Source organism: Anguilla anguilla, chromosome 9 (assembly GCF_013347855.1).
Source record: "Anguilla anguilla isolate fAngAng1 chromosome 9, fAngAng1.pri, whole genome shotgun sequence".
NCBI classification, from domain to species: domain Eukaryota; kingdom Metazoa; phylum Chordata; class Actinopteri; order Anguilliformes; family Anguillidae; genus Anguilla; species Anguilla anguilla.
The window spans coordinates 1,198,964-1,222,841 of NC_049209.1; the positions used below are offsets into that span (position 1 = coordinate 1,198,964).

The 23,878-nt window shown below is 48.7% G+C and overlaps 1 protein-coding gene across 1 annotated transcript; it reads left to right on the plus strand.

Moving 5' to 3' along the window:
- The first annotated feature begins 510 nt into the window (after positions 1-510).
- Positions 511-17,817, plus strand: zgc:77151 (uncharacterized protein LOC337153 homolog). The gene is made up of 10 exons (XM_035434722.1): positions 511-994; positions 4,352-4,612; positions 10,768-10,960; positions 11,491-11,745; positions 12,239-12,351; positions 13,377-13,524; positions 13,987-14,039; positions 15,119-15,216; positions 15,515-15,677; positions 16,215-17,817. Exons 1-10 carry the CDS (start codon positions 974-976, stop codon positions 17,358-17,360), a joined length of 2,451 nt encoding a protein of 816 aa, XP_035290613.1. The 5' UTR covers positions 511-973; the 3' UTR covers positions 17,361-17,817.
- Positions 17,818-23,878: the final 6,061 nt, after the last annotated feature.

Below are 23,878 nucleotides of genomic sequence, written 5' to 3' on the forward strand. Positions count from 1 at the left end.
GATTGTCTGCATTCCGTTTTTGACCACAATAACTTTATCTGACGTCCTAAAAGAAAAGTACATTATTATATGAAAGTCCGATTAGCCAACAACTTTCTTTTCCTGGAAAATGTGTGTGCAATTAAACGTATTAATCACGCGCATTGCAGAGAAACGCAGATATAACTGGATTTTCCCCTAAAAACTTATTTTTGCAGCCACGAGAGTGAAACAATAATGTGCAGACTCCCCCTGCTGGTCGAGCAGTTTATTTTCTCCAAAAGCACTGTAATATTTTATTTACAGTAAACAATAAGAAAACGTCATATGCACTGCACCCAATACGTGTGCTGAAATTACACTGTGAAATGAACGTGTTTAAAAAAAGATGTGCCATATCTTTTATATTTGTTTTAATATGGTGCGGAATTTCTAAAAAAAAAAAAACGGTTCGCTACTAAATTGCCCACCAAGATTATTCAGGTCGCAGAAACTCGTGAATCACAATGTTGCATTACGGTTTGCGTAACTTGGCGAGAAGTGAGCTCGTGTCCTTGCTCGTGTGAGCGTTTCATTGTCGAAGTCGGGGGAATCAAATCCGCAAACACAAAGTTGGGATAATCACCATATGCCTTTCCTACGCATGCTCCGTATATTTTAAGCTAAGCATTGCTCTTTACAATTTAATATTCCGCCAACATGAAGTCGATGGACGCGGGTTTTAAATGTAAAACGTAACTTTTTTTATTTTCACACCCAATAATCAAATGTATTAACGCTTAAATACGCGATTTATGAAGTTTATATGCTTCCATATTATCAATAAGTTCTACTTTCGTTAAGACTGAGTTTGGCCACACCTAGATCCTGTCCTATTTTCACAAAAAAAGAGAGAAGGCTTTTCTTCTTGTGCATTTGTTTGCGTGCCGGTGAGTACCCGGCTGTGTAACTTGATAGGAGTCCTAGCGAAGCAATAAGGGAATGTTGGGCAGCTATGGAGCGGAATGCAATCCAGGTAACGCTAATACTCACTTTATATTATTTTCAAATAAATCGCCGTAAACGAACGCTGACGCATGCTTGTTTTACCTGTTGCCAAGAGGAATAAACCGAGTTGATATCGCGATCATTTCTAGATCTGCTGGCTTCTCTTCGGACATATAAAACTTGTTTTAGCATGTGTCGGATTGATTGTTATCCTGTGTAGCTAGCGAACACTTCTGAAATGTAAACTTCTTTGAATGAGTGGAAACTTTTTTTTTAAATATCGTTTTTGTGAAACATCGAAATCGGCGGTGTGCTAATGTCATAAACCCTTAGAAAACGACTTTATTAGCAAAGTTCAACATTTTAATTCGACATCAATATTTCGATATTTTAAGTTAATGATTAATTTCTTTGTGTGTCGTGTCGACTACCTAGGTCCTCATTCAACCCCCACCCCCACATTACAGATTAGCTAAACGCATTTCTGTATTTCTGAAACTCTTTTGGTTATGTTCAGATGATATTATTTCCGTAATTCAACGATTCGTATTGCTCCATAATGCTTCGATATTGTGAAATATCAGAGATGTAACTAAATATTTTTTTATGATTAACAACATAATTTAAAATTGTTGGCTATATCGCTGGTAAGACAACTAGGTGGAGCATTTGATTTATTATAGAAATGGCCGGCATTTTCTCTTGACGTTTTTAAAAGTTTCTTCCTCAGACTCTATGTCTCTTGTGTAATTGGAATAAAAAGGAATATTAATATTGAAAGGAAACCACAGTGCTTTGTACTTGAATTTACGATTACCGGACTAGCAAGCTCATATAAAGCAGTTCTTTATTTGCTATGGAATGTGTATGTTATATTACAAACTTTATCGATAGTGGGGAGTATTTTAATTATATATATATATATCTACGTGCAACATGTAATGTTTAAAAACAAATTATATTCATTTTTATTATTCGTAAAATTAATAGTATAGATGTGATTCTAAACGTTTGAATATTAGCTGGTTTAATAATTTTGAGCATATATTGCTTTCGCCTAAATTCACTAGCATTCTGTCTTTGATCGGTGTGACATTGTGTAAACAATATTTAGAATGATATGAAATCCCAAGGTCAGATATGTTGCTTATGTTGCTTTTTTTTTGATAAGTGCTTGTACTTCTGGTTTCCTGTTGGTTTTTTGTCCTAGCCAATGTGCACCTGAGTGCTGCAGTAACACATTTGAGGCGTTATTTTTGAAATGCATGCATTAAAGCAACAGTATTGAGATTCGCCTTTTTTTTTTTTTTTTTTTTTGCTTTTTATCACACTGCTCGCGTGCCTCGTTCTGGCCGCTAGTAGGCCCAGTGTTGCTGCACGCGCTTCACTCTGTGGCTCGTGAATAAAGGCTCAGTTTCTCTGTGAGGGAGACTGCAGAGAAGTCCTCATACGGAACTTTTTACTCGACAGCAGCGAGGACGAAATGTACACGTATCGCCTTCTGTTCAAACACCGTGCGATAAGATTGATCATTTTAATTCGCAGATTAAACTGGTGTGTTCAATATTTTAAATGGATACTAGTCAAAAAATGATTTGGAAAGAAGTTGAACAAACTCGTAGTCTTTAAATCCAAGAAAATGGAATTGGGTTGACCAGTGGCGTGTAGGCTTATGTGAATTTAGCTGGGTTGATCTGGACGTCTTTTAAAATATAATAATCATCTGTTAAGAATAAAAAATTTGGTAACAACGTTTGTACGCCTAATGACGTTAGTGTTAGTACCTCACTCGTGTACTTGTTTTTATGTACATTAATAGCTTATTCCATTTTGCCAATATGTTGCTCAAATTCTGTTCTTGTTGGGGAAAAAACGTCACTCCTCTAAATGAGTGGAAAATACATACAGACTCACATTGCTGTCAGTAATTATCCTAAGTAGATTAATGCGCCGGAATGCGGTTTGGTACACAGTAACTCTGAATAGGAACGGGGAGGCATTTTCTTTAATGCAGATGAAAAAGAACAAACGCTGCCAATCTCTTGCAGTGACTGACTGGAAAAAAAATAGGAGTATTTCACAAGGCTCACTGGAAACAGATTATTCATATGGTGAGCCACGGCACTGATGTGAATATTTGTTCAGCGCACCATGTTTATAAATGCCGAGGAATGCAGACCTTTGACAGAAACGCTGGGTTGAATCGGTTAAAATGTGCAGTTTCCCAGATGAAATAATGTGTATCATGTGAAGGCGTGTGGAATGGGGCTGAGTGCTCGGGCCGGGGCTAAACCTTCTTAAGCACTGTGTGTTTTTCATTTCCACACGTTCAAGTAACAGCGTTGTGGCGTACGAACCTTTTTGCACATAAAGGTCAAAATGCAAGATGACTTTCCGCCAGCATAAGAATACCTCGGTAAAATGAGCAGGGGAAAGACTGAAGGAAGACTAAATCAAATTGCATCATCACCCCCCCCCCCCCCCCTTCTTTATACGGAAACAATGCATTTCTCTGACCCAACCAGATCGAACCAACCGAAGAATTCTTCCTTCTTTGTTGCACAACTGACTTAATTTACATACTCTTATTTTACTTTGTGCTGAAAACAACTTCAAGTCTAACGTACAGGGAACAGAATTCAGTTGTTCTGAAATGCTTGGAGGGGGGAGAACGTCTTGGTTTGCCGTCGATTCTGTCTTTAGTAAACCATTGTCAAGCCTTCTGCCAACAGAAGAATAAGTTGGCGAAGGTTTTTCTCTTTGTATTTAATTGGAATGGTATCCTGTTTTTAGAACTTCAGGACCCAGTGAAGGCAAGAACTCAGCAGTCAGTGTGTGTTCGCTTCCTTTACTGCATCGAAAATAATGCTGAATTTATTGTGTGGTACATTATCATTTGTAGTTTATTTCCCTGTTGGCTGGATATGGAATATCTGGTGGCACTCTGGGAGGAAAAAAAAAAAAAAAGATCATTTTTTTTAAGGAACTTCATTTCATTGCTTATAAGATCTGTAGTGTGGCACAGGAAGTGGGCCACGCCATGTGACCCCTCCCATGTTTTATCTCCTTTTGCAGGGGGATCTATGGTCATGTGCTGCATGAACTGTGTGTAGCATTGGGGGAGGCTGGGGGGTCTCTGTTTGAAGGGGCTCCTTGTCTCTGCTCTGGCCAGTGGTTTGGGCCCTAGGGGGCGGGGTCTATGTTTGACTGATGCAGCTCCTTGTCTCTGCTCTGGGCAGTGGTTGGGTGTGAGGGGAGAGGGGGCGGGCTCTCTGTTTGACTGACGGAGCTCCTTGTCTCTGCTCTGGGCAGTGGTTGGGTGCGAGGGGAGAGGGGGCGGGGTCTATGTTTGACTGACGGAGCTCCTTGTCTCTGCTCTGGGCAGTGGTTGGGCGCCCCCTGCTGCCTGCGCGGGTCCTTCGCCTTCTACAAGTCCTTCTGCTGTCGGCGGGAGGAGGAGCGGCCGGCGGCGGTCTGGAAGCTGGGCGAGTTCTACTTCCTGCGCTGCGGCCCCCAGGAGCCCGTGTGCGTCGCTGAGCTGGCCCTGCTGTGGGAGGACCGCGCACAGCGCCACCTGCTGGCCAGCTCCAGGCTCTACTTCCTCCCGGAGGACACCCCCAAGGGCCGGACAGGGGAGCACGGAGAGGTGAGGAGGAGGGTTAGGGAGGACACCCCCAAGGGCCAGACAAGGGAGCACGGAGAGGTGAGGAGGAGGGTTAGGGAGGACACCCCCAAGGGCCGGGCAGGGGAGCACGGAGAGGTGAGGGGTGTGTGGGGGCAGGGGACAGGGGGCAGGTGGGTTTGACTGGGCGGGGGGGTGTGGGGGCGAGGGGCGGGTGGGTTTTGATGGGGCTGGGGGGGTGTGGGGGGGCGGGTGGATTTTGAAGGGGCTGGGGGGGGTGTGGGGGGGCAGGTGGGTTTTGACTGCGCGGGTGGGTTTTGATGGGGCTGGGGGGGTGTGGGGGGGGCGGGTGGGTTTTGACTGCGCGGGTGGGTTTTGATGGGGCTAGGGGGGTGTGGGGGGTGTGGGGGGGGCGGGTGGATTTTGATGGGGCGGGGATTGTGTGCAGTCATACAGTTCTCCGGATGCTCCTGTGTCTCGCATCCCTGGGGCAGCATTGGCTCTCCTGTGTCCGCTGTGGCTTGGGTTTCATGTCCCACACCCTGCCGGGATCGAGTTTGTTTCTCTGCGGACTCCTCTGCTCTCTGCGCTGGGCCGTATCCTGGGTATCTGGGCCTTATTGTGCCGTGCAGGAATGTGGACGGGTGAGTGTGGCTCTCGTCCGTGAGCTGCTAGCAGACCTAGCCGCCGCCGCCGCCGCCGCCGCGCGGGGCCCTCGGAGTATTATGTCACTGAAGTGTCAAATTAAAAGTCCTCATGTTTCGGTTTGCAACAAAAGATTTAGCAAATGTGTTTGTGGGTTCTGATATTTTATGATATGCTTTTGGGCTGCACAGAACTTCAGTTGTGAGGAAAGAAATTCAACTTTGAAGCCATTCAAGCATGTTTTGTTGAAACTATACAGATTTCACAATGGCACATTTTTTTCCCTTCACACAGACTGTGTACCATTATAAGAAGAACATTGCTTTTACATCCAGAAATAGTTTGAACGGTGTAATGTGTTACAGATGTGGTCAGTCTCAGCCAGAATATTTCCATATCATTTTCAGAAACCCTAAATTAATTTTTCTCTAATACGTGGTAGCCTGTTTTTAATTCTTTCAAAAAGTTTTGCCGCATATAGTCTTCAGTGGTGTCGGTTGGAGACTGCTAGGCACATAAATGTCATAAACACTGAAGTTCTGAAGTCTGACTAAGTGTTTCTGAGGTAGTCATCTACACAAATGCTCAGGGAAGCCATTTTGTTACCAAAATGTCTGACTGTAATATTGGATGAACAGCTCAGTACAAACTACAACCAAAATAAAGTCACAGAAAAACCTGACCATTAAAAAAATAAACAAAATTATGACCATTAAAAAAATAATAATAATAATTCACACGGTCCATTTGCCAGTTAATTTAAATTTGATGCAGTTTTTTCCTGTAGGTCTGTTTATGCCCAAAGCCCACACTTGCTTAACGCTGTATCTGGCATATTGCATATGAGCTGTTTCTGTGAATGAGCAGCGGTCAGTTGCTTATACCAGGTATTTTGGTATTTGGAACCAAATCTGTTTACCAATCACATCCCACGCTGCTGTGATGGACACTTCCGCAGCAGCCTCTCTCCCTGTTTCCAGCTGTGTCCAGTCCTCTGATTGGCTGCTTCCCTAGTTCTAAATGGATGTGATTGGCCTCCTGCTGAATTTAGCCCTGTTGTGCCGGCACACTTGCAGTGACTCCTAAATGGACTTCGCTATGGTTTGGATGATATTTGGGCAGTTCTAGATTTGTGGGGCCAGTGCACATGGGTATTTGGGTTAGGGTTAGATATGGGCACATGGGTATTTGGGTTAGGGTTAGGGGTAGATATAGGCACATGGGTATTTGGGTTAGGGTTAGGGTTAGATATGGGCACACAGGGGTATTTGGGCAGTTCCGTACACGTGGGTGTGTGTGTGATGCCAGGAGGGGAGCGCCTCTCTCTTTGTGGTGGGGGCGTGGGGAGTTCTCTCGGGGGTGTCGGGTTTGGGGAGTGATTGCGGGTGTGGCTGAGCCGTTTCGTTAGCTGCTGAGCAGGCTAGCTCTGCAGGCCAGCTCCGTGGCTGTGGATCTGATGGGAGCTGCTACAGGCAGCCCGTGGAGCGAGATGTGCCGGGGTGTGGTGAGGGCCTGCCCGGGAAGGCTGTTGGCAAGTTGCAAAGCTGCATTCTGTATTAAAATTATTAGGGTGAAACAGGGCCAATAACAAAGAGCTGATCTTTCAGTTAATGTACACTGGTGTACGGGCTGTGTGAAATGCACCATTAGCTAGACTTCCAGTCTTCAATTATGTAGATAAATGTATATTTATGAAACAAGGGATAGGAGATCCTGTATAATATGCTGATATTGCTGTAATACTAAAGCTGAGCTTTCGTGTCTAGATTGTCTGTTGACACCCTTTAAAAGAATGTGTGTGTAGTAGGAACTTGGGTTGTTCTGTGGGTGTGTGTGGAAAGAAGTCCATGTCAATTAATTCCTTTTCACAATCAGCAAGCTCGGGTGTATCCATGTTATTTTGAGCGAAACACGTTAGATTTCTCATTCGTTCAGTTCAGTCCTTCATTTGCATGACTGTTGCTGGTCTGACAGGCTACATTTGTTCTGTGTTAAGGTCACATTTTGGGAACAAAATGGTGTCCTAACCAGAAACCCTACAGCCTGTGAGTGTAGGGACAGGACTGCTGTGCCAATCCTGCATTACGTAACTTACACCTTATTGAGGTCACGTGATCCGTGTGTTATCCAATAAGGGCCTGACTTTTAATCAGTAGAAATGAGTGTGTCTTCACACCAGTTAAATGTAGTGTCCTGGTGAAATCCTGCTGGTGCAAAGGGAGTAATACTTTTTTTTTTAAATTGGGAAATATCTGTCGGTTGGCAGCTATGTTCCTATAGAAACGGATGGAGGTGGGCGGGCAGAAGGATAGCATAAACAATCTGCTTAGTGATGTTGGTTTATCATTAAATCAGACTCATTTATTACTGTTATTTTTTAACCAGAAATGATCATACTGTGGATCCCAATGAGATGCTGCTAGTATTCATGTGTTTATTTGGGGAAAAAAGCTTTTTCATGGTTACACGGCGCTCTGGCTGATGAGAGCAGAACAGAGACGGCATCTGGGCTCCAGAAAGGGCTTTGATTTCACTCCACAGTTGCGTGTTGAGCTGGTAGAAGGCGGCTCTTGGAATGGTTAACTGTGCAGAGAGAGAGAGCGAGTGAGAGAGTGGGAGAGAGAGAGAGCGAGTGAGAGAGTGGGAGAGAGAGAGAGAAGTGGACCCGCTTTGGTATGGATGGACCGATGACCCTGTGGCTGGTAGCTGAGCAGGGCAGGCCGGGGAGGAGGGTGAGATGAAGTGAATTGTGAATGTGTGAGAATACCTCACATCAGGATCATATATTTGAAACTTTTCAGGCTGCAGCTGGGGGCCACTAGAGGGCGACAAAGGGACATGAACAGGTCTGTTAATAAAAGCACAGTTTCCTCTGACAGACAGACAGTTCATCCAGTCATGTTGAGTTTTGTGTGGCTAAGAGTGTTAATTCTGTCAGGTTGCGACTGGCATTGTAATGGGGAGGTTCTAGCCCATCAGATCTATCGGTCTGTAGCACACAAAGCTGCCAGCCCAGGACTTACACTGTTAATCTAAACTAGATGACTTTGTGTAGAAATGTGAAAGAAAAATGGCTGCCGCAGTGGAACGGCCAGCGGGAGAATCAGACTGTGATGTCATTAATAGTTAATTAATAGTATTAATAGTAATATTATAGCTTTTGTGTGTATCGGGCAGGAGAGGAAGAGTGAATGCAGTGATCGTTTCCAGCCTGTCTGTACCTGTCTGTACCTGTCTGTACCTGTCTGTAAGTGTCTGTACCTGTCTGTACGTGTCTGTGTCTGTACGTGTCTGTACCTGTCTGTACGTGTCTGTGTCTGTACGTGTCTGTACCTGTCTATAAGTGTCTGTACGTGTCTGTACCTGTCTGTACCTGTCTGTACCTGTCTGTAAGTGTCTGCACGTGTCTGCACGTGTCTGCACGTGTCTTTAAGTGTCTGTAAGTGTCTGTGCGTGTCTGTAAGTGTCTGTACGTATGCCCCGGCTGTTCTCGCTCATTTCGAGCAGCGAGTGTTGGTATAATTTGCACGTAATTTGTGTCCAGTCAAATACCCGCTTATTACTGGCAGGTTCATGTGAGGCTGAGGTTCTCAGACTGAAGTCGTGAAGCTGGGAGCACTGAAATAAACGCAGTGAGCATGGACACGTGCGGAGACGTCCCTGCGATGTGCGGTTTGGTCCTGCGATGTGCGGTTTGGTCCTGTCCCTGTGATGTGCGGTTTGGTCCTGTCCCTGTGATGTGCGGTTTGGTCCTGTCCCTGTGATGTGCGGTTTGGTCCTGTGATGTGCGGTTTGGTCCTGTCCCTGTGATGTGCGGTTTGGTCCTGTCCCTGTGATGTGCGGTTTGGTCCTGTGATGTGCGGTTTGGTCCTGTGATGTGCGGTTTGGTCCTGTGATGTGCGGTTTGGTCATGTGATGGCCGGTTTGGTCCTGTGATGTGCGGTTTGGTCCCGTGATGTGCGGTTTGGTCCTGCGATGTGCGGTTTGGTCCTGCGATGTGCGGTTTGGTCCTGCGATGTGCGGTTTGGTCCTGCGATGTGCGGTTTGGTCCTGTGATGCGCGGTTTGGTCCTGTGATGTGCGGTTTGGTCCTGGCAGCCTCACGCGCTGCCGGTGCGTTGGTAGGATCCGGGCGTGCCGTTAAAGCACCGGCAGCGAGTCGGTTTCCTGCGGGCGAGCGAGTCGGTTTCCTGCGGGCGAGCGAGTCGGTTTCCTGCGGGCGAGCGAGGCGGTTTCCTGCGGGCGAGCGAGTCGGTTTCCTGCGGGCGAGCGAGGCGGTTTCCTGCGGGCGAGCGAGGCGGTTTCCTGCGGGCGAGCGAGGCGGTTTCCTGCGGGCGAGCGAGGCGGTTTCCTGCGGGCGAGCGTCTCTTCTCACCCCCGGCCAGTCTGGCTCTGCTCTGCATGTCAGCGACAGAAGTCCCGCTGATCCTCCTCTGGCAGCGTCCCCCAGAACAGGGCTGGCCGTCCCGCGTGTGATTTATCCCAGATGCTGGGGGGGGGGGGGGGGGGTGCTGCTCTAAGTTTAGAAGCAGATGCGCTTGAGTAATGGATGACTGTGCTGGGTCTCTTCCTGCCGCTCGCGCACGCTCGCGCACGCTCGCACACGCTCACACACGCTCACACACGCTCGCACACGCTCACACACGCTCGCACACGCTCCCGCTCCACGGCGGTCCAAAGCGGAGGTCCTGCAGATGAAACGTTTTGATGTTTCTCTGCGCTGCCGCGTTCTTCTCCTGCGGTGACCTTGCCCGACCTCTAACGGCGCTCAGACCTCCCGTTATTTCAGCCTGTCTGCGTCGTTGAGGAGGAACGGATAAGCTGCTCTTTATTTCCCTAAAACCGTTTATTTGTGATGTGGTTTTTGGGGGCGCTTCCCTTAGACTTCATTAGTGCTGGCGCCGTCGTAAGACTGTAGTTTAGTGCAGCAGTGTGGCATTATGGGAAGGACACTGAGCTTGAAGCTGCAGGGGTTGCAGGTTTGAGTGCTGTGCCCTCGAGCCGCGTGCTTAAGGATCAGTAATCTAACTGCTGCAGGATTAAAGTGACCTGCTTCAGTGCGTGTCCTGCTGTATGAACGGTCCGTACGGTGAGGACTGTCAGCTGTGTGTGCTGCTCTGGATAAGAGCCTTTCCTAAGTGCCTTCAGAATGAAAATGTAAATATTCAGAGAAAATATCATAAATCAGATTTTCATGAATGTGAGATCTCCCCCACCCCCCAGTCTGGCGTTAAAGGGACGAGGGACTGTCTGTTCTCTTTTATGCGTAAATTATTCGTATTCTCTATTGTCTGCACGTTTCTCTTCCCAGAACCAGCAGGTTTTCACACTGACGCACTGAGAATGGAATGTGAAAGTCACCCTGGGATTGGTGTGCCCACACCCTTCTGCCATTGGTGGAGATGTGTCAATAAACAATAAACGTAAAGAAAAAAAAACTGTGGTGAAGTTTTTTTTTTTGGCAGTTCATTCTCTGAAACAGGCGGCAGGCTCTAAACCGTTTGGTTGGTTAGTGGGGTTTGTGTTCCTCTCCAGGACGAAGTTCTGGCGGTGTCGAAGAAGATGGTGATCCGGGTGGAGGACCTGGTGAACTGGACCTGCCCGGAACCTTCCGGATGGAAGAGAAGCGGGCGGAAGGTCAAAGGCTCGGACGGCTGTAACGGAACCTCACCGGCCGTGACCTCTGACCCCGGCGAGCCGAAGGCGGAGCCTGAGCTTGAGCGTGAAGGTGAGCGTGAGTGTGTGCGTGAAGGTGAGTGTGAGCGTGAGTGTGAGTGTGAGTGTGAGTGTGAGTGTGAGTGTGAGCGTGAGTGTGAGTGTGAGCGAGCGTGAAGGTGAGTGTGAGCGTGAGTGTGAAGGTGAGCATGAGTATGAGTGTGAGCGTGAGTGTGAAGGTGAGTGTGAGCGTGAGTGTGAAGGTGAGTGTGAGCGAGCGTGAAGGTGAGCGTGAGCGTGAAGGTGAGCGTGAAGGTGAGTGTGAGCGTGAGTGTGTGAAGGTGAGTGTGTGTGTGAGCGTGAGTGTGAGCGTGAGTGTGAAGGTGAGTGTGAGCGAGCGTGAAGGTGAGCCTGAGTGTGAGTGTGAGTGTGTGTGTGTGAGCGTGAAGGTGAGTGTGAGCGAGCGTGAAGGTGAGTGTGAGCGAGCGTGAAGGTGAGCGTGAGCATGAGTGTGAGCGTGATTGTGAGCGCGCTGTGAGCAGCTTTGGGGGCGTGGCCTTGTTGCGGGGCAGGGCCCTGACTCTTTTTGGGGTTCCCCTGCAGGTGGGGTACCTGTGGAGCAGCAGCGGGTGAGGGTGCTGAGCTACCTGCAGTACTGTCGCTTCCGTTCCCTTCAGCGACGCATACAGGACCCCCCCAGATCCCCTGGCCCCCCCGGCCCCCCCGGCCCACAAGACCCCCACCTGCTGGCCCTGGGGGGCATTCGGACGGCGCACCACAACACCCTGGTGCTGTACTGCCGGGACACCTTTAACCACCCCACCCTGGACAGCAGCGCCCGCGTGTGGACCCAGCTGGGTGAGTTCAGGAGTTTTAGGTTGTGAGGATTCAGTAAAAACACTCTTTGCCATTTTGTAATTGGGTGAGCTTCAGCATGTCTCAGACCATCTGTGACTTTGTTTATCTGTGTTTATGGATCCCACGGGGCTCCTTGTGTTCACGTCTCTGAGCAGCTGTAGAGTAGTGCAGCCCTTAGTGTACTCTACTGAAGCATGTGACGTCCATGCAAGTCCATGCTCGGGGAAAATGAGCAACGTGGGTAAACTTCTGCTGGAGTGACGATACACGGCCTTTTTATAAATCCATTAGCTCTACAAATATAACAGAGTATCTCTGCAACTAGAATATATCCATTAGCTCTTGGGTTTTTTAGCTATTGGGCAAAACTAAAATGCAAACCCTACATTTAAGAATGATCTGTGACCTTTGAATGCTGCGTGTGATTGGTGGAGAGGGCCTGCTCATCTCTGGCCTTCTGTTCTGTTCAAACTCCTGTCCGATTCTATCCCAGGATGCACCTCTCTCAGCCTGAAGGGAAGGCCTCGTAAGAGGCGGGGCAGAGACGGGAAGGGGATGGAGAGACCGCCCCTCAACCAATCAGAGTCCTGGATTGAGAAGATGAAGGTAGGCTGAAAAAAGCTAAAGTAGTTTATCAGCCGTTTTCTGTAAATTTCCTGTACAAAAACTTTTTTTTTTTTTAATTGAACTTATAGATATAGCTACCAGATTTTACATGGTGCTTCTTAACCAAAATAGTTGATAATTTACATGAGCTTTTTTGATATATTTGGTAATTTCTATGGAATTGTATGTGGAAAATGGCACAAAAAAACCTTTTGGCATATACATAGGTTTTTAAAAATAATTCATGAATAAAACAAGCATTTGAAAAACCCCTCTGTAGATTAACAGCTATTGGACAGAAAAAATGACCTCTGACATAATCCACTGAGGGGGAAAAAGTGTTTTAACAATACACAGGAATTTAAGATGAAATGTAAATTTGAGAGCGATGCTGGGAGGCCAGCCAGTCTGGCAGCGACGCTGAGCCAGTTTGTATTTATATTGCGGCGCTGAGTTTCACCAGCAATAACAGGAAGTCGGGGAAACCGAACAGCTATAATGGCCCTTTGTGATATTTCTGTGCAGAAGCTGTGTTTTCAAAAGGTTTTTGAACAATTCATTTTATTTAAAAACTGCTTCCTCGCCACTCAAAGTGCTTAGCATGCTTGACTCTGTTGTTGCCAGGGAGAGGTTAGCTTCTGTGGCTGGCGTACTGGCTGAGTGCGTCGGTCCTTACAGCTGAATAAAATGGAGAGCCGTGGTTTGATGGAATCTGTGACTTGGAGCTTATTGTGTGTTGCCCTCCCATCAGATTTGTTTAGATGAGCTAAAATAAGCTCTTCCCCTGCATCCTGCCTGCTCCACACAGCGCTCTCTCACAGTGAGCCTGTGCCAGCCAGCGCCTCAGTGTTCGTCCGATGGACGCTTCTCCAGCTGAGAAGCAGGACTGTGGAGCGTGTGAATGTGGAGTTAGTGAGCTTCCAGCAGGCAGGACTGCAGTGAACGGGGCGGATGGGAGGCGCAGGTCAGAAACGGGGCGCTGAGTGTGAGCGATCCTAACCCTCCCTCCCCCCCACCCCCCCCAGGAGAACGTGATGGGCAGTGTGGAGGTGCCGTGGGAGGGGGGCTGGCTCCCCCACCCTGAGGAGCAGCCCTTCCTGGACCAGCTCTTCGCCTTCATGGAGCATCGGGGCTCCCCCATCAGCAAGGTCCCCAACCTGGGCTTCAAAAAGAGTGAGTGCCCTGCGTCAGCTTCAACACAGCTTCAGATAATCACAGTGCCTGCGTCAGCTTCAGCACAGCTTCCCATAATCACAGTGCCTGCGTCAGCTTCAGTACAGCACAGCTTCAGCACAGCTTCCCCTAATCACAGCTTCAGCACAGCTTCAGATAATCACAGTGCCTGCGTCAGCTTCAGCACAGCTTCCCATAATCACAGTGCCTGCGTCAGCTTCAGCACAGCTTCCCCTAATCACAGCACCATCTTCAGCACAGCTTCTTATGATCACTGTGCTGGCTTCAGACAGGTCTGATCCTGTGCATGACTGTAATTAATGTGAAAATTAAAGATGACTCACATCCTGGAACCCAAAAAGAGAGATTAATAATCAACATTATGCTTTTTAAAAAATGAAAACCCATAATTCCTCACTGATCTCCGAACGTATTAACCGTGTTTTACTCGTGTTTCTGCAGTCGATCTTTTCCTTCTCTTCTCCGTGGTGAAGCGGCTGGGAGGTTATGAAAGGGTGAGTATTGGCACCTAAAGGGAAAAAGCTTTAAGAGTTTAAGTGCAGCTGTGGAATCGTTCTGTGTCAGCGTTAAGTAGTTTTGGAGTGCTGCTCTGAGCATGCTCCTGATGTGGGTGTGAAGGTGCTGGTGATCTGTCCGTGTGAGTGTGAACGTTTCTGACACCCTTTGGGTCCTGGTGAATGTAGCCTGTTGGGAGTAGTGTCCTCGTGTGTTTGCACAATGTTGGCGATGATTTGACTCATTAATGTAAGGGGTTGATTATATTGGTTGGTTTTGACTGATGATGGTGTGCTGCCCAGACTTGTCTATGTGAGGGGTTAATAATGGGGATTGATTACATTGATTAGTATTTTCCGTGTGAATTTTACAGAGTTGATGATGATTCATTCATTAGTCACATGTGCCTTTGTAAGAGGTTGATGACTGGGACTTGTAGTCAGTGATGGTGTGTGATGGTTTCAGCCGGTTTTCTGCGCTAGGTAGTGATGGTTTGGCTGCAGGTTAGTGATTGGCTGGTTTGATGGTTGTATAGGTCAGTGATTGGCTGGTTTGATGGTTGTATAGGTCAGTGATTGGCTGGTTGATGGTTGTGCAGGTTAGTGATTTGCTGGTTTGATGGTTGTCCAGGTTAGTGATTTGCTGGTTTGATGGTTGTCCAGGTTAGTGATTTTCTGGTTTGATGGTTGTGCAGGTTAGTGATTGGCTGGTTTGATGGTTGTCCAGGTTAGTGATTGGCTGGTTTGATGGTTGTCCAGGTTAGTGATTGGCTGGTTTGATGGTTGTGCAGGTTAGTGATTGGTTGGTTTGATGGTTGTATAGGTCAGTGATTGGCTGGTTTGATGGTTGTCCAGGTTAGTGATTGGCTGGTTTGATGGTTGTATAGTTCAGTGATTGGCTGGTTTGATGGTTGTATAGGTCAGTGATTGGCTGGTTGATGGTTGTATAGGTCAGTGATTGGCTGGTTTGATGGTTGTGCAGGTTAGTGATTGGCTGGTTTGATGGTTGTGCAGGTCAGTGATTGGCTGGTTGATGGTTGTATAGGTCAGTGATTGGCTGGTTTGGTTATTTCCTGCAGGTGACGTCGGAGCGGCTGTGGAAGCAGGTGTATAACGAGCTCGGGGGGAGTCCGGGCAGCACCAGCGCAGCGACCTGCACCCGGAGACACTACGAGAAGTGAGTGAGAAGGGCCCGAACGACGCGGTCCCCCTCCGAACCGCGGTCCCCCTCCGAACCACGGTCCCTGCTCACCGGGGTGCTCGCCCCAGCCCCATACCCATCTCCTGAGTAATCTGCTCCACCTCACTAACCCTAACCCTAATACCCCAATATTAATCTCCCCCTGTGCGACTGCATGCCCCCATTCCCTCCCTTACACCCTTATAAATCTCCCCCCTTGGGTGACTGCCCCCCCCCCCCCCCCCCCCCCCCCCCCCCCCCCCAGGACCCCTGTATTAATCCTCCTCGCTTGCAGGCTGATCCTGGCTTATGAGCAGCATCTGATGGGTGGAGGGGAGGAGCTTTCCAAACCTCAGCTGTCTGCGGCGGCCAATAGGAGCAAGGAGCTGCAGAAGGGGAAAGGAGCAGAGGTCAATCAGAAGGAGAAGACGAGCAGCCCCAATGGGCCCACCAGCCCGGTCAGTTTTACGGAGTCCTGTAGCCTGTTCCCTGTAGCCTGTTCCCTGTAGCGTGTTTCCTGTAGCCTGTTCCCTGGAGCTACACTCCGTCCTGTGCTACACTCCGTGCAAATGGCTTGTTTCCTGTAGCCTGTTCCCTGTAGCACGTTTCCTGTAGGGTGTTTCCCTCACTGGTGGATCAGTGCCAGGTGAACGCCTGCAGTAGAAACAGGCTCTGGCTCGGGGTTGAGAGTGAAGTACCCCAACTGATGTGCATTACATTACAGGTATTTAGCAGACGCTCTTATCCAGAGCGACTTACACAACTTTTTACATTGTACCCATTTATACAGCTGGATATATACTGAAGCAATTCCGGTTAAATACCTTGCTCAAGGGTACAACGGCAGTGTCCTACCCGGGAATCGAACCTGCGACCTTTCGGTTACAAGCCCAGTTCCTTACCCACTGTGCTACACCCCGTCCTGTGCTACACTCTGTGCAAATGGCTTGTGTGCAGCAGTGGATTCTGGGTAAATGTGGCCTCCTTGTCCGCAGGCGGTGCCGGTGAGGAAGCGGGGCAGGCCCCCGAGCCGGCGCAACTCCAAAGCCGCCGCAAAAGCGTCCAGTACAGAGGCCACGCCTCCGCAGAGCAGACCCGCCACCGCCACCCGCCAGGAGGGGTCGCTCTTCCAGGAACTCAACTTCAGCAACCTCCAAAACGGGCTGGGGCCCGCGGCCCCCGAGGACCCCCGGCTGGCCCAACCTCTCGCCCCGTCCCCGCCGCTCCCCCCCCAGCCCAAAGCGGAGCCCGGGGTGAAGGTGGAGGACGTGGCGGCCCTGTCCCCGGCCTCTCTGTCGGCCCTCACCAGACTGCACATGAGCGGGCCCCCGGGGGCCTTCAGCCTGCCCAAGGGCCTGTGCCCGCTGGACCTGTTCCGGTCCCGCCTGGGGCTGGGGGGCGTGGAGGGGCCCGACCCCCCGGCCCCCCAGCACCCCTCCGTCCTCCTGTACCAGCCCAAAACCGCGGCCCCCGAGGGCCCGAGGCTCTCTCTGTTCCCGGGGGGGAGGGGGGACGAGCGGGGGCAGAAGGAGGCGGGGGAGGGGCGGGGCCGGCCCCCCATGCCGCCGCTGCGGATCCTCCCATTGGACATCGACTGCAGCCTGCAGGTGCGGCAGCTCATGCGCACGCGGCTCGGCTCCTCCCAGCTCAACTCCTTCGCCAAGAAGCTGACGGAGGTGCTGGCGCAGGACCTGGGTCGGGCACCGCACCCCGCCCCCCCCACGCCGGCCAATCAGGAGCAGGCGTTGCCGCTCAACCTCAGCAAGCGCTGCGGCGCCAAGCGGCCGGCCGAGGACGAGGGCGGGGCCGGCGGCTGGCAGGACGGGGGCTCCCCGCTCGCGGCCAAGCGGGCGCGGGCGGAGTGGGACGGCTCGACCCCCCCGGGGGGGCTCCTCAAACACGCCGCCTGCGGGACGCTCCTCCTGGAGGAGCAGGAGGAGCAGGAGGAGCCGGCGGACCTGAGCTGCCCGCGGCGAGCCCGCGCCTCCCTGCGGGAGCAGAGCGCTCGGGGGGCGGGGTCTCCCTGTCCGTCTGGAACTGCTGGGCTGGGGCTGCAGCCGCCATTGGCCAACGGGGCTGATGGAGGCGGAGCTTGGGACAGCTGCTCTGACACTGGAGCAGACTGCAGAGGGGCGGAGTAACAGGAGCATGAAAGACACACACACACACACGCAGTCACCTCCATACACACACACACACACACCAACACACAGTCACCTCCTTAGACACACACGCAGTCACACACACACACACAAACTCTGTCTGCATTCATATTTGCATCCATTTTAGCAATATTGCCATATTATGAGTCAGTGCTGAAAAACCGTTAACTTTACTGTACATAGGTTGTCCAGCTTTCATACTTGATTTAATTTAGATTGTTTAAATATTTAATTCTTAAGACATATCCTGCAATAGTTAATCTATTTTTTAAATCCATTTTCCCAATTGTGTCCTGTTCTGAGAGTCTGAATTGACACTGAATTGACTGTACATACCTGTCTATACATGTAGTGTGTCCTAATTTAGAGAAACTCAAGGGACAGTTTGTTCTTTAAGAATACAGATTAACTGCATTAAGATGTCATCCAGATTTTCAGTTATTTGATGGTTGTTGATTTCAGCAATTGTATCTTCTGTCTTCTCTACTGAGTGTGTAAACTCGAGATGACCTGGCTTTACCTGCTGTAACGATGTGTTGTTATAATATGAGCAATTTTAAATTTGAAATCTCTGAAGTATCTTTCAGGAAATAATACCTGTGCAAGCAGTTAGATGTCACTTAAAGGTATATTTATGTAATTTTAAATTTTTTCTCGAATCCGTTTCATCCTATCGTAACACAAAATGACGGCTTTTTAGCTGCTAAAAATCTCACCGGCATATAGTTCTTGTTTTTAAGCATCGATTAGCTACGGCATTGCCTCTCAACTCTTCTTTTTAACGTCTATCCCAGGGGTGCCCGGTCTTCCCAGAAAAGGGCTGGTGTGAGTTTTTACACTAAAACACCCGATTCATCAAAATAGCAGCCAAGCCTTCGACAGGCAGAGTCAGGCGTCTCAGTGCTGGGCTAAAACAAGAACCTGCCCCCCCCCACCGCCCCTTTTCAGGAGAGACCGACACCCCCCGCGCCCTGCAGTTAATGATCCTGCTGTGCCCCCACCCCGCCCCTTTTCAGGAGAGACCGGCACCCCCGCGCCCTGCAGTTAATGATCCTGCTGTGCCCCCACCCCGCCCCTTTTCAGGAGAGACCGGCACCCCCGCGCCCTGCAGTTAATGATCCTGCTGTGCCCCCACCCCGCCCCTTTTCAGGAGAGACTGGCACCCCCCCCCCCCGCCCTGCAGTTAATGATCCTGCTGCTAGCATGCTAGCTGGTTAAATATTAGACTGCGTAGTGGTTTCAGCTGCCGGTTCTGCAGTAGGTATGCTGTGCTCAGGACACTGGAATCCCACCTTCGTCCTTCAGCGCCATTACTTTCCCCTGATAAACTGTGACAGGGGCTTCTTTAGAAAAACGAGCACACAGCCGTTCTCACGCCATTCCTGAATAAATCGCAGGTTTGCGGGGCATAACCGATCAGTGAAAGGCAGGTGGAGGCTGAGATTCTCTCCGTCTTCAGCTGTTAACTGTTTTTTTTTTTGATAAGCAGTGAATAATGGCAAAGTAGAACTTTGGATTCTAATCTCTCAGTGTACCAAAAAAGGTGTAGTGTACCTTTAAGAAGAAAAAGAGTTGCGCTCTTCTCTCCTATTGGTCCAGAATGCTGGATGTGCATCTACTGTATCCATTCTACTCCGCCTTTTTCCACCAGTGGGTTTCCATGGTATTTAAAAACGATATATTTTAAGGATGCCAAATTTTCAAATTAACCCGCCTGCTCGCTTTTGATAATCCATATTGAAATGACACTAATCTAAACAGTCATGAAACAAAACAGACTTTGACGTGTGAGTTGTCAAAATGTATTTTTTTTTTTTTTTTTTTTTTTTTGGAAGTTCTGTTCTGACACCTGACCTTTGACCTCACTCATGAGGTGCTCGAGGTCGAATCTCACCGGAAGTGAGCAGTGTTCTGTGGGCTATTTTGGGTCCTTTAGCATGATATTGCATAATGACCATCAGCATATCACTGCACACATGGTCAGTATGAGCTGTTTACATCTTTAAATATATATATAAAAACACACCATTTGAGCACACAGTCCTGGTGACCTGCTTTTTGATCATCCTCTGTAATATGTTTGTGTTTTTTCCACAGTTTGATAGAAATATTTTAATAAGTACTGCAGCTGTTTTTTTTTATAACTGATGTGTTTTGTGTCATCTTAGTATTGCGGTCCGAGATTCCCATCCCGGCTTGTAAAGGTGCAGATTTTAAATGTCTCTTGTCTCGTCTGGGCTGTTCTTTTTTTGGTAATTTCCTGTTCAGTGAACATTTTCAATATTTAAGCCTTATTTAATATTCTTTTTGTAGCCTTTAAATGTTTAAAATCATAATTTAAGGTTGTTTACATTCAGTTATGCATGTTGATAAAAATATGTAATGTATTTTTAAAGTGCGTTTCATGCCATGAGCTGACCACACTATCTGACTGGTACTGGTCCAAACCTTTCCCTCCCAGTGTACTCTGTACCCCACAGAATGGTTCTGCTCGTGGGACCAAACATCAATAGTCTGTCAAAGCGCTTTTTTTTTTTTTTTTACTGAAAAAAATAGTTGTCATTTTACAGAACTGTTTACCTGGGGGACTTTAAAAGATTGCTTGCAATGAAATGTCAAAAAGAAATCACACTTATGCTGTCCTAGATTTGACAGTGATTTATTAACAAGTAACAAAACAATCAGAATATATATGAACAAGTTATGGTGTAATTAAGTGGTTTCTTCCCCCAGTACTTGAAAAGCTGCCGTTCGGGTGCAGATCATGGCATTTTGTGGCTTCTCTGTAAACCTGTGTATCGATGGGCTCACACTGCTGACCCACATTCCTGTATCGATGGGCTGTGAGCCGCATGCCTCTCTGGTCCTGTGTACGAGCCTCCATAGCTGAAGCATTATGTAACTCCGCCATGCACAGCTCTTTGTATCCAGGAATCTGTGATGAAACGTTGAAAGATGGTCATTTAACCATGTGTATTAACACTGTATATTTATATTAAAATTTTATCTCCTGCAGTGTGTCCTGTGTCTCTCCTGTATTATAGACACTGGATCTGAATTCTATTGATGGGCCCATTTGTTAAAGGTAGGGGCTGCAGTTCCCCAACGTGTCCTGAAGGTGGAGCCATAATGCAATTTTTTTTTAGTTTGGTCGGCCACGTGTTTTTACCATTTCGTAATTTTGCGGGGGTGGGGGGTGGGTTCTGCTGTGGAGAAAAATGCTGACGATGCTTCTGAGTGGAGAAGACCAGGAAGGATAGGAGGGGAAGCTTTAATAGCTCTGTGGGGAGGGCTGTGTCTTCCGTGGACAGAAATGACCTCTTTAAATGTTTCCTGCATTTGTTGGGCTGTCGTCAGGCCATCTCTACCTGTGTGCTAAAACACGGGCTGAGCATTAACCTGCTGTCTGCTGTCCAGCTGCATTCAGCCAGGTAATCTACCTGGAGCTCCTGTTAAACAGAATGGAAGTGCGTCTGTTTGCTTTTCACGAAAACCAGTTGGTTTTACATCTCTGAAGCCAAATCATTTTTCTCTGGGTTATTCGTACTTCTCATGTTATGGGCTGGAGGAGTGAGTTTGGTTTTATTGGAGCTGTTGTCATGACGTCCTGGCTTAGTGCCCCGCTGCGGGGACACTGTGCGCACGGAGGTGCCTCACAGGGCAGCCGTCTGCAGCAGAACCAGAATGTCTGCCCTCATGCAAATGGGCAGAGCCCCGTAATAAAAGGCCCTGCTAGACCTGTTGCGCCCTGTCAGTCAAATTTACTACATCAGGCACTTTGTGTGATGAGATTTCCTTTTAAAGTAACAGGCTAGTCAATGCCCCTCGTTTCCGCAACGTAAAAATACAAATGTTTTGTTTAATCATTTTTATCGTTCTAGTCTTAATTTTTGAAGCTGGTTATTTGCATGTATGTTTTATGTTTTGAGAGGTGACTGAACAGAACAGTATGCCTTATACATACAGTCATGCATTTACAGATATACACACATGCATGCACTCGCACACGCACACACACACACACACACACTCACACGCACACACGCACACACACACTCGCACACACACACGCACACACACCCTGCAGTCCGTGCGGTGGCTCACAGGAGGAAGTGCGCATTCCTGCTCAGGCCAGAGCTCCTGAACAACAATGAGACGGTAAAGAAAGGAGGGAAATGGGCACAGTACAGCCAGCCTGCTCACAACCCCCCCTTGCTCAAACCCCCCCTCGCTCAAACCCCCCCTCACTGAGACCCCCCTCACTCAAACCCCCCCTCACTCAAACCCCCCCTCACAAACCCCCCCCTTGCTCAAACCCCCCCTCACTCAAACCCCCCCTCACTCAAACCCCCACCCCCCTCCTTGCTCACAACCCCCCCCACTCAGACCCCCCCTCACCGAGACCCCCCCTCACTCAAACCCCCCTTCACTGAGACCCCCCCTCACAATCCCCCCTCCTTGCTCAAACCCCCCCTCACTTAGACCCCCCCCTTGCTCAAACCCCCACCTTACTAAAAATCCCCCCCCTCGCTCAACCCTTTCCTTGCTCAAACCCCCCCCCCCATCGCTCAAACCCCTGCCCCAGACCCCCCCCCACTCAAACCTGCATTGCATGCATTGCCTTTGCCCTGTCAACAATGTCTCTCTCTCTTCTCTCAGGTTCTATCGCGACTCCGAAATGGCTCTACTGTACGCACGTCTGGCGTGCAGGTTCTGTTTTGCGATTGGGTGACTCGATCCTCAGTGCTCACCGATGCCCATAATGATTGGGTGATTCGATCCTCAGTGCTCACCGATGCCCATAATGGCCGTTGTGAAGCTGCTCTTAACACCGACATTCTGAAATGTGCCCCCTGAAGTCTGAATAGCAGAACTGATAAAAGCTGTCTTTCTGTGAGATGATTTGGACCGTGATTAGAACACTTCAGACGCATAAAAGCATTGCAGCTGTGTTCTAATTGAATCCGTATTAAATTAGTGGCATTGATAAAGGATGGCACATTAGTCCTAGTCTATTTCTTTTACCCAATTTGCTTTATTACTCTTTTGGTCCTTGCCAGTATTTTAATTGGTGAATTTCACTTGTAAATAAGGGAGAAAAAAAAGCATTTAAAGTGGGCTCTTTATACGACCTGTTACTGACCGTCCTCCCTGTCTCTAACAATGGGGCTTAAGTCTACAGCAGTTATTTAGCTCTCAGTGCAAATCAACCATCTGCCTGTTTCAGAGGCAGCCGAGCCCTGGGTGGTTTTGTCTGAGGATGACTCTCCAATCAGACCTGGGCCACACGTGTGGGTTCACAGATTTGGGCACTTTGGAACACAGTTTTGTGTGTTTGGGACACATATTGGGGTGTTTTGGAACACAGATTTGTGTGTTTGGGACACAGATTTGTGTGTTTGGGACACATTGGGGTGTTTTGGGACACAGATTTGGGTGTTTGGGACACATTGGGGTGTTTTGGAACACATATTTGGGTGTTTTGGAACACAGATTTTGGCCGTTTGGGGGACAGATTTGAGCCACTTGGGACGGTGACTCACTGATGGGGACGCAGTTTTTACATGCTGGGCTCCACACTGCCTTGTTTTTCTGGCACAATCCTTTGTTCCTGAAAGTGAAACTGTGAATGAAACTCAAGCCTGTGTTCCCCCCTCCACCCCCCTGCCCCCCTGCCCCCTCACCCTCACCCTCTCACCCCCCACAGTCTGAGCAACCCGACCCTGCACATAAGCACACAGTCTCTTAGCTACAGAAACAAACCCGCCTCCCTCCCACAGCACCCACAAACAGAGCTTATGTTTTTCTGATTGTGTGCATCGCCATCACCATTCTTAAAGCTTCCATTTTAATCGTCTGACTTGCTATTTCCTTATGTTTATTAAAATAACGGAACATTCCTGTTGTACGACCCGTGTACATTGTTGAAACAAAGATGGACACCTCCCAGAATCACTGTGGTTTCGGCACAGAAATATGAATCAACATGAATCTGTTCCTCTGAAGTTCAGAGTGTAGCACTGAAATGGTGGTGTCCTCTGTTTACTTTAACACTCAGGGTGAATGTGGAATACTGTGAGGGTGGGGTCCTGCGTTTAGTTTAACACTCAGGGTGAATGTGGAATACTGTGAGGGTGGGGTCCTGCGTTTAGTTTAACACTCAGGGTGAATGTGGACTACGTGGGGCTGCCTCTCACTGTGAGGGTGGTGTCCTGTGTTTAGTTTAACACTCGGGGTGAATGTGGAATACTGTGAGGGTGGGTTCCAGCCTCAGAAAGGCTCTGGGACCCATGCCCATTACTGCCGGACAGATGTCTTCCTCAGAACAATCGCTGTCACAACACAGAATAATTGGTACCTTCGCAGTCTGCTGGAGCTGCCAAGGATCGGATGGATCTGGAGAATTAATTAATGCTAACCCACTTACTGCAGGAGGAGGAGGTGACTCCAGGCAACAGCCATCTTTACTGGGTAAGACCAGGGGGGACGGCGAAGGG

Bases quoted from the DNA above. Each gene is read 5' to 3' on its own strand.
- zgc:77151 (XM_035434722.1), top strand. From the start codon at position 974: ATGGAGCGGAATGCAATCCAG. The intron at 4,613-10,767 runs GTGAGGAGGAGG...GTTCCTCTCCAG, and splicing joins GGACAGGGGAGCACGGAGAG to GACGAAGTTCTGGCGGTGTC. The intron at 15,217-15,514 runs GTGAGTGAGAAG...CCTCGCTTGCAG, and splicing joins ACCCGGAGACACTACGAGAA to GCTGATCCTGGCTTATGAGC.